The sequence below is a fragment of the Schistocerca americana genome, chromosome 8 (assembly GCF_021461395.2).
Source record: "Schistocerca americana isolate TAMUIC-IGC-003095 chromosome 8, iqSchAmer2.1, whole genome shotgun sequence".
NCBI classification, from domain to species: Eukaryota; Metazoa; Arthropoda; class Insecta; order Orthoptera; family Acrididae; genus Schistocerca; species Schistocerca americana.
Genome location: NC_060126.1, coordinates 54,064,901 through 54,076,105, shown reverse-complemented (window position 1 = coordinate 54,076,105; position 11,205 = coordinate 54,064,901). Strand labels below are relative to the sequence as shown.

Sequence of the window (11,205 nt, the reverse complement as noted above, 5' to 3'; positions counted from 1 at the left end):
AGCGGGGGGGGGGAGTGCGGGGGGGAGAGAGAGCGGGGGGGGAGGGAGAGAGCGGGGGGGGGAGAGAGCGGGGGGTGGAGAGAGCGGGGGGGAGCGGGGGGGAGAGAGCGGGGGGGAGAGAGCGGGGGGGAGAGCGGGGGGGGAGAGAGCGGGGGGGGAGAGAGCGGGGGGGGGGAGAGAGCGGGGGGGGTGAGAGAGCGGGGGGGGAGAGAGCGGGGGGAGAGAGCGGGGGGGAGAGAGCGGGGGGAGAGAGCGGGGGGGAGAGCGGGGGGGAGAGCGGGGGGGGAGAGAGCGGGGGGGAGAGAGCGGGGGGGAGAGAGCGGGGGGGAGAGAGAGCGGGGGGGAGAGAGAGCGGGGGGGGAGAGAGAGCGGGGGGGGGAGAGGGGGAGAGAGAGCGGGGGGGGAGAGAGAGCGGGGGGGAGAGAGAGCGGGGGGGAGAGAGAGCGGGGGGGAGAGAGAGCGGGGGGAGAGAGAGCGGGGGGGGAGAGAGAGCGGGGGGGAGAGAGAGCGGGGGGGAGAGAGAGCGGGGGGGAGAGAGAGCGGGGGGGAGAGAGAGCGGGGGGGAGAGAGAGCGGGGGGGAGAGAGAGCGGGGGGGAGAGAGAGCGGGGGGGAGAGAGAGCGGGGGGGAGAGAGAGCGGGGGGGAGAGAGAGCGGGGGGAGAGAGAGCGGGGGGGGAGAGAGAGCGGGGGGGAGAGAGAGCGGGGGGGAGAGAGAGCGGGGGGGAGAGAGAGCGGGGGGGAGAGAGAGCGGGGGGGAGAGAGAGCGGGGGGGAGAGAGAGCGGGGGGAGAGAGAGCGGGGGGGGGAGAGAGCGGGGGGGGGAGAGAGCGGGGGGGGAGAGAGCGGGGGGGAGAGAGAGCGGGGGGGAGAGAGAGCGGGGGGGAGAGAGAGCGGGGGGGAGAGAGAGCGGGGGGGAGAGAGAGCGGGGGGGAGAGAGAGCGGGGGGGAGAGAGAGCGGGGGGGAGAGAGAGCGGGGGGGAGAGAGAGCGGGGGGAGAGAGAGCGGGGGGGAGAGAGAGCGGGGGGGAGAGAGAGCGGGGGGGAGAGAGAGCGGGGGGGAGGGGAGAGCGGGGGGGGGGGGGAGAGCGGGGGGGGGGGGAGAGCGGGGGGGGGGAGAGCGGGGGGGGGGAGAGCTTGGGGAGAGAGCTTGGGGAGAGAGCTTGGGGAGAGAGCTTGGGGAGAGAGCTTGGGGAGAGAGCTTGGGGAGAGAGCTTGGGGAGAGAGCTTGGGGAGAGAGCTTGGGGAGAGAGCTTGGGGAGAGAGCTTGGGGAGAGAGCTTGGGGAGAGAGCTTGGGGAGAGAGCTTGGGGAGAGAGCTTGGGGAGAGAGCTTGGGGAGAGAGCTTGGGGAGAGAGCTTGGGGAGAGAGCTTGGGGAGAGAGCTTGGGGAGAGAGCTTGGGGAGAGAGCTTGGGGAGAGAGCAGGGGGAGCGGGGTGGCGGGGGGGGGGGCGAGAGTGGGGAGAGGGGGAGGAGAGGGACAACATATCTGCAGTGACAAAAACTCCCTTTCTCATATACTGGATCCTTCCCTCCACCATCAGCTTTTTTAAACTGCACTGACAGGGGCTATCCTTACAACACATTCTCCGCTCCCGTAATAGTCCCGGCCTGAACCTACGGTAACATACTGTCCCCACACCCTGTACCCAACAGATTCCACCCCCTCTGTCCTATCACCTGCTCCCCATTCCATCTCCCACACTGTTTATTTGCAGCCCTCTTCCAATGCATCCATCCATCTTGCCTCACTTATATTCTTTTTTGCTCCATTTTTTCCCCACCCCCCCTAACCCACAATCTGCTGACACTGCACCTGTTGGCAATCTAGTCCCTGCACACTCCTCCAGACTGCTGCTTGCATCCTACGTGATGATGCATTCCGGCCCGAGATGCTAGAGAGAGAGAGAGAGAGAGAGAGAGAGAGAGAGAGAGAGAGAGTACGTTTTACTGATAAAGGCTGTGGCCAAAAGCTATATGTGGATGTCTTAACTGTGCCTGTCTGCTACTTGAAATGTCTTCTTTATGGTAAGTAGCTGTCTGTCGTTTCTTACATTGTTGAAATACATTTGTATGTGTGTGTTCTCCTGCCATCACTTGAAGAGTAAATTATTTTTATCTACCCAATTACTTATGAACTATTAAATCATATTTTATACAGCAATATATAACAACAATAAACGGCATGGAAACTAAATGCTCAGAAACAGAAATTCTAGTTTATAAAGGGCCTTACTAGTAGCCATTCTTCCCATGCACCATTTGGGAATGGAAAAGGAGAGGTGTGCTTACTGTCAAACACTATAAGGTGAGTTGTGTAGTACAAATTTAGATAAAGATGCACAATTTATAAAGATAAATAGTATAACTGCTTGTGGTCAATCAGACTTTTCAAAAGGTCATGAAAAATTTCTGTTTAAAAAGAAAAAAGGAAAGAGGGAACTTCCTTATATGAATGTTGAGCAACAACACCTGCATTCATTTTATGTTTGCAGAACTGTGTTATGGAAGGATGGTCATAATGATTGCAACAGCAGTGATAAATGTCTCACAGCTATTAATGACATGGGTTTATTACTGGAGGTAAATATTACTGGCAAAACTGGCTGGTGGCCAGTATTTTTCCAAGACTGGTCTCACAAATCTATATTTACAGTGGCCATTACATGAGCAAATGCGGCATACCTCAGTGGTCAATGCATTTTTTGGCATGTACCGTAATAACTTCTTACCTTTTGGCATGTCTAGTGCACAAGCCATGTACCAGTGATAGTTAAAGCAGTTAGTACAAAATATTATCAAATGTGCAAACAGCCTGGGAAACATTATTGTTGTGGGGGCCACACAGGAGTAGCATCTGGGAATCCTTCAAATGGCATTTACCCGTTTAAAGGAAAATGGTTCACATTGCCAGCTGGACAAGTGCAGTTTTTTTTGTATGTGCCCATCAAGTACCTAGGTCACATTTTGCAAGAGTGGTGCTAAGCACACATATTAGACCATGAAGAAGCTGCAATTAAGTTACCTGTGCCTAAAAATCAAAAAGAGCATCAATCTTTCTTGGGAAAAACAAATAAAGCAGCTTAAACATTAAAGATTCTGTAAAACAGGGGCAAAATTTGGGTAAACCTACTTCTGCCAGCAGGCTTTCATAAAACTAAAAAAAAAAAATCTCGTGTCTAGCGCACGCTCGGCAAGCTGCACACCAGGCACATGATTAATTTTAGTAGTAGTACAAAATGTACATTGTCACTCCACAGAATAAAGCCTGGCCACATCATTAACTCAATAAGTGCCAGAAAGCAAAGCGCAACTTCAGAACTTTGCTGTGGATCATGAGGTTTCAGTCACTGCACCACCTGGATCTTGTACAGGAACCAGTGCAAAATACACCACAAAGCTTTTCGATACTGATCACTGTGGGATAAAACAATTCTTGTGACACTGCACAAGCACAAGCAATATCCAGGGCACATGCTGTACAGTCAGTTACAACAACTGCAACCACGTCACTAACTTCCACCTGGGATAGGATGTCTTCCTCTTGAAAGTGGCACCTCAAGCTTACCCAAGTTTTCAAATTTCATCACCACCACCACCTTTAAACCATTTAATGACATCAGGAACCCCCTCAGACCTTTCAATCAGCAACACTCTCTAACTGCAGAACCATAAGTGCTGCCATTCACATACAACAGTTCCACGAACAGCATGCAGTCCTCCTCTCTATAGTCATATTGTTCACTCATGTTACAGCTTGTCATATGACAATATTGACGTCATACCATCATACAAACAGTGTATAGTCAAACAATGGAAAATTCCAGATGGAATGTAACAATACTATGAGAAGGAAAGTTGCTATTCACCATGTAGCGGAGATGCTAAGTCGCAGACAGGCACAACAAAAAGACTCTCACAATCATAGCTTATGGCCGTCAAGGCCTTCATTAACAATAGACTGACATTCGCACACACACACAAATGGTGTGTGTGTGTGTGTGTGTGTGTGTGTGTGTGTGTGTGTGTGTTGCGTTTGCTTGTGTGTGCATATATGTGGGTGGAGGGGGCGCATGTCTGTCTGTTGTTGATGAAGGCCCCTTAACAGCTGAAAGCTATAATTGTAAGAGTCTTTTTGTTGTACCTATCAGCGACTCAGCATCTCTGCTATAGGGTGAGTAGCAACTTTACTTCTCATGATATTGAAACAGTGTATAGTGACAGATCTGTATCTGATGGCCAAAATTTGAACTAATTTTTTTCCAGCACAAATAGATTTCACATTAACACACCTAACAAGTTTCACTACCATAAGATAATTACAGCCCACACTGGACCTCTGTGGGTAGTTGCGCTTTAACCCTCAAGCAGGTGTGCTCATGTATAAAGTGCGCCATCCACAAATAACATTGTCTTGTATCATGCCACAGTTCCACAATTGTGAGCCCATACTTATTCCTTCATTATTGCTTCAGCTAACACAGTGACAAGTTGTACTGTCATACATCTAAGTGACCAGCAGTAATGTACAATAAACAAACAGATAGGTGAGAAAAAAATTTACGATCTGTGCAAAAAATGACCCACATTCCAAGCGAGCAGCACAATCCCACAATGAAGCAGTTGTCTACGAGATAATTAGCAATTGAATACGTGGCTGGGTGGGATCTGATGTGATTGCGTAGTTTAATGCTTCAAATGGGTCATTACTGTGGGTAACACTTGTACAAGGCAACAGAGTGATGAAAGTATTTTATTTTTCTTTAATTAAACAGTGATTTAGCTTGTATAATATAACTTTATTTTAATGTTTTTTAATTAAATTAAGATTAAGCTGTGATTCTGCTTATACATGTTTACCTTGGTAATACAATGGCACTTATTCTTCACATGTGTACAAAGTATGCTGTGTGCCCTTTCAAATGTTCATTATAATCACCTAGTGTCTCCTGTTCTAAGGTATAAACATTTAATTCAGTTGATAAAGTCAGCTGAGTTCTTGATACAATGCACACAGTGACCAATGCACAATGAGCAGGCTAGTGAGTTACTCGGCGAGTCTGTAAGCTGGCAATCCAATGGTGCTCTCAACAAGCAGTAGGGTTGTTTCCTTCTTACAAACTCCTGATATGTTGTCAATGTGTTTTATAGAGGTGATTCTTAATTACACTCTCTTCCAGTGATAACTACATGAGAATGTCCATTATTCCGAATGTCAGGTCCCATGACAACTTTTGATATGTCTCCTCCTTCAACATCAACTGGATCTTCACATCATAGTAGGCTTGTTCCATAACTGCAGCTGCATTGCCACTGTCAGCTTGCAGACTAAGCACACAGAAGCCACTGCACTCAGCTCTTCAAGTCCAGTGTTGGAAATGTAAATTTTGAAAGAATGTGGCTCATTTCTTGATCAATTTTTCTGCAGTTTCGCCGAGAATCTTGCAAACAGTTTCACCACATTTATCTCAGCAATAGGGATACTCCATGGCAATAGTGCAAAGTTCAGTCCCTTCTTAAATGAACAACATGACACCCGCATTGATGTTTCTCGATGTCATGCAGATAACAGTGCAGTGCACTGTTTAACAACCTGCCACATGCTGTTGTGACAGCTGGCTGAATTTCCCTTTCTGCCTTTCTGTGATTTTCCTCTGTGATAACATCTATTGTGCTACCATGGTTCTGACAATCTAGTCCCAACCTAAAGCTAAAAACACCTCCGTTAGCCATAGGGTACAGCAGTAAGGTAGTGGCCATTTGTATACGTCTGCTTTCTAGAATAATGTATGCCATCTCATTGCAGTAGGAAGTTGGCAGGCTAAAATATTCTTCTGAGAGCAGCAGTGTCAATATGATAGCTCATTATAGCAAATTGTGGAAATATCTTCTCATAGTGGTATCATAATGTGGAAGTCAAAGAGCCTAATAAATTATCCTTTATAACACACAGACTTTCCAGGTGTTCAATGTTGTACTATGTTTCCCCATCACAAAGACATGTTATATATGAATGCATGGTTCTGTAGCTATATGTAATGTTAATTAAAATCTTCCGAAGCTTGCAGCGGCAGCAAGTGGTTAAAAATCTGCTAGCAGGTGTGCAAGGAGGACATTAAGCTCCATTAATGTTGTCCTGTGTCTCAGTAACATGACACATTAGCTGGTTCCTAAAGAGGCATAAAATCAATTCAGTCTTTAGGCCTCTAGCAAAAATTTGACAACTTTTGAGGCCTGTGAATTATTGTGTATGCCTCAAAGGCCAGGGATATACAAAACACTGTGGGTGGGGATTGTTTCATGTTGGACAAAATGCGTGTACTATTGAATAGCATTTTATAGAACACGGATGGTATTTCTGCCTACAGTACACTAAGAAATCAGCAGAAGTAGAACATAATCTAGAAAATGGCACCAAATTGTGTCCAATGAGACATTTATTACTAAATAAAAATGGCTTCTGGGACAGTGTTATAACAGAAGCAAGAGGGTGCACAACAGAAACATTACCATGTATGGCAAATGAGTGAGACCAGTGATGTCACAGACTTACAGTGTGGCTATATATGGATGGTGGCAGGAATCACACAGCAATTATCACTTGATGATGGCCAAGGAATACCCCACTGAAAGCTGACAAAATTTTAACAACATGACACGATGTATGCTTGAGAAGACATTATCTAGCTTACAACTGGTTAACAGCCAAAAAATTAACCTTCAATCTCACAAAAACCTCATATTATGCAATGCAAGGTGCTAGAATGGGTTGCTTTGATTACCCGCAGTCTGTTGTGGATTATACAACAACAATTTGCAGCAAAACTAATAGACAGTTAAATGAAATTTTTACATTACTGTACAGAAGAAAGTTATTCAAATCTTGACACACAATTTGGAGACCTACAAACTGGGTAACTGTGGTTACAATACACTCAACACTTTTACTCAACTATATGTGTGCCACATTGGTGTCATACTTCATAATGCACTGCCAACACACACGAAAAGGCTACAGAAGGGAACAGCTTTTAGACCAGAGTTTCTGCTTGAGAAGTGTTCCTACAATGTAAGTGAATATGTTGACTTAGAGTAATAATGGGCATTCATTTATTGTTGAGGTATCATTATCTGATAATAGGTTTAATATCTTGCTGTCTGCATGTCTTTGTACAAGAATGTTTCTGCTGTTGGTTTCTTGTTTCCTCTGTTTCAGATGCAGTATAATGAAACACCACAATGAAGGAAATCAGTTGTGAAGGAAGTATTGTTGGCTAGAGCTCCTGAAGTGTAGTGTAACAAAGTTTCATGTGCCAGTAATGTCATTTTATAGTTCTTCCATGTAATGTTAATTAGTTGGAGACTACAGTTGTATGTTGTGGTTTCATTGATAGTTTTCTTTCCAATTAATATACCTGGTGAGGTGACACAACATTAAGGCACTGTACTCACATTTGGGAAGTCATGGTTCAAACCCCATCTGGCTATCCTGACTTGGGTTTTACGTGGTTTCCCTATGTTATTAAGTTGAATACTGGGATGATTCCATAACACATATAAATTATATTTACTATCTCAATCCTGACTTGCCCTATATTGTATGTGCCAAATCATAGTTTTTGTGACCAATAAAGAAATATAAACACGACCTAAATACATTAGAAAGGTCATGGTCGATTTCCTACCCCATCATTGCCTAATTTAATCAATGTTCGTGTATGTTCTAAATATTTTTAAATGTACCAGTAATGCATCTGATGTACCCTATACTATTATGCTGAATGGTCTAACAACAAATAATCCACAGGTATTTTGCAAGGGACACTCAACATGTGAGATTCATCATCATCCACATGCATCGTGAACTGAGGTGACACCAGAAAGTGGATAAGTTAAACAAGAAGCTCAGTTTCGCCTGATATATACATTGAAATATTTCTCATTGTGTTAACATGCAGACTGGATTACAAGATTTGTCTGGACTTTGTAAGTATATAGACAATAGTTTGTGTAGTTGCAAACCCGCTTTATTTGAAGTATTAGATAAAAACAGCATCTTAGCAGTACAACAGACTGAACAGTAGCTGTTTTCAAAGTACATTTTTCCTGAGTAAAAAAAAGCATTTGCGATGTCAATAGCTGTTGCATTGTGGTTCGACAACATTGTGGTAACAAACTGGCATGATGAACAATTAGAACTGAATATGACCAAATGTAAATTGGTTGTCAGAAGCAAATGGAATGCTCATACATAGTTTTCTACAGTTAGTAAAACAAGTTAGCTATTATTTTGTTCTGTTAGATTAGAATTCATCACATTGTCTCAGCTTCTGGCAAAATTTGAAATATGACATACAAGTAGGTTATGAGAGTGCCAACAGTCTTGTCCCAGACTAGACAACACATCATGCTATCACAGTAATTGTATTTTCGTGCTGGCATTTATTGGCTTAACCAAGTCACAACCAAACTGTCACATTCTAAACTAACCTAGGTCTTGGGCCTCACCATGGGTCAGTCTGTCAGCACATCTAGTTTTCTTCCATTCGCTAACTAAATACAAAAATCAATAAGCAACCTAGAAATTTATGATAATCAGATCAGTAAACGTTCATCTGGTACTCTCCATACAAAAATAATTGTAATCAATTCATATCTTCTGCCAAAGAAAAGCATTAGATTCTGTGATTCTCATTTGCTACCTTATACTGTCACCTGATTGGCTATGACCAATGTCAACGAACCATCAGCTTCAGCATACAACGCGTGGGTCACTAACACCATGAAGAACACCCCAACCATTTTCTCCTAATATACACATGCAAAGTAAGTTAAAAGTTATTTCCATAATAATCAGTGCAAGTAGATTAGTAGCACTCAACATTTTGCCAACAGCAATTGCTATTGATATACAGCTTGATTTTTTCATGTCCCTAAAGTCTATCTTGTATGAAGATTTATGAAACACAATGTGCGAAAGAAATACTTTTTTAACTGAATAACAGATGCAAATTTCCAATTCTATAGTTTATCTGGGCTGGATTTTTCACTTACCATATTTGAATTATATGTATGAGAAGTGAGTAGCACACTGTGACTACTCCTAAGAAAAAAACAGGTCCTATCTTCTGTTGAGGAAGGAGATTGTTAAGTCCCACACTCAAAGTTTTATTAAACGGCCTGGTTCGGTGCTATGCCTTACTGTGCTACATTCAGGTACAAACACAGGAAATGTTACAAGCCACTCGCAACACAGAATGGAAAAAGGAAAGAAGATTAGGTTTCAAAGTCTCAGCAATGATATTGCCATTAAACACAGAACACAAGCTTAACTGCAGAAGGATAGGGAAGGTAATTGGCAAAGACCATTTCAAAGGAACATCCCTGGCAACTGAAACATTTTAAGAAAACTACAGAATACTTAAATCTTGAAGGCTTCATGGGGATTTGAACCACAGTCATCCCACATGAGTCAGTGTACTGCCACTATCACCTTACTTGACAGTAAATGGAATACAGTTTCCGCAGGCAGGGCCAGCTGTACATTGTGGCTGCACCTTTACATTTCATATTTGTAGCCTTTGATCCTTGACCATAATGCACACAAACTATATCAGTTTGTGAAACTCTACACATTAAATACACATAAAAACAACATAAGATGTTCTGGTGAAACAATAATGTGAGGGGAAAAGCAAACTACTGCCAGCATTAAAGCTTTAGTATCCATGTACTCTTCAGCTCAGGTGTTATCAATCATAATTTCAAAACTTAAAGCAGTATCAACATATTCAGTTTTAACATTCTACCCAAATTTACAAAATGAGGAAATGTCAGATCAGGATTAACTCAGCACCCAGAGCATACTTGTATTGCCTTATCCAATTTAGTTGTTGGTAGCCAAATGAGTATGGCAGTGTAAAAGTATTGTGACTAATATGAACATCGCTGCCTATTACATCATGACAGTAAACTGTTGTCACAAATCATGGTACACTACAATGCATTAATGGATAATGCTGGTTTGAAATTGTGTAATTAAGGGACTTAAATATACATCTAGATTAATGACTAACAATAACCCTAGAGTAACATCAAAATGTGTGCTATTAAAAATCACACCTGCAAAGGGAATGTGATTCTACATTTCCCAATTTTTTTCCTTGTTTAACAGATACTGAGGTTGATTACAATACCACAAATGAAACGGACTGTTTACTACATAAAACTGAGAGCTGAATACATGTAAATAATGAATTCCTTATACTGTATGGAAAAGACGTGAAGATAAAAATCAGCTGAGCAATATATGTAAACATAACATAGTGTTTTTGATCTTCAGTTTTCCCAAATGGAAAACGATGATTTATGAGAAAAGAACACATGTGCCTGTATGAATGGATGAAAAAAACAATGGTACTTACTAAGGCAGATGTTTCCAATATGACAGAAAGAGGAATATCCTACAGTGCACACACAGTTCATAAGTTCTCCTTAAATATACAACGCTCACTGCAGGCTGAAATAGTTGAATGCTGTCATACGTCAACCTACTATAATGAAATATCTACCAACGTACAGTCTGTCTCTTCGCTTCTAACTACCGAATAATCATTAAATATAGATATCTGACATCACAATTATGTAGCAAACACTTGTTGTCACTGCTACTAAAAGTTGTTACACACAAAAAAATCATGTAGAAAACCCAAATACTTACCGTTGTGGAGATTTTCAGTCTGAGTAAGGATGGAATCTAGAATAGTGGACACTTCGTCGGGATTCTTCTTGGCAGCTACAGTCAGACCTTCCAAAAGCTGCGGAAGACCGTCCTTCGTAGAAGTTGCTGAGAGAGAAACGTTTTTTAATCGAGTCTTAGGATTACATTCCTCACGGAGCATTTATTCTCGTTTTACTTTATCGACTCGTTCGTTAAAAATTTAATCTATAAAATCAATAGCATTCTCTGCAATTCTAGGAACTGGAAAGACCATAGAGTGAACATTTACCTGCCATAATCTTGCCGGCGTTTGGGTTGAGCAGTCATCGGTTTATTATCATTTACGCTCACACATTTTCTACGAGTTTGAATACTTTCTTCTCATGCCGCCCCCCCTTCCTACCAAACACAAGCAACATCATATGTCAGACGCTCAGAGATGCATGCTCACTTTCTCTGCGCAGTATTCAAGTTCACTCTTTAATTAGAAA

At 43.1% G+C, this 11,205-nt stretch overlaps 1 protein-coding gene across 1 annotated transcript in view; it reads right to left on the bottom strand.

Moving 5' to 3' along the window:
- The window catches only part of LOC124544642 (rap1 GTPase-GDP dissociation stimulator 1), a 98,876-nt gene extending 87,726 nt beyond the window's left edge, over positions 1-11,150 (bottom strand). Inside the window, 2 exon segments of the mRNA XM_047123255.1 lie at positions 10,715-10,840; positions 11,004-11,150. Coding sequence (XP_046979211.1) covers positions 10,715-10,840; positions 11,004-11,010 — 133 coding nt within the window. The 5' untranslated portion in view covers positions 11,011-11,150.
- Between the last annotated feature and the right edge of the window lie 55 nt (positions 11,151-11,205).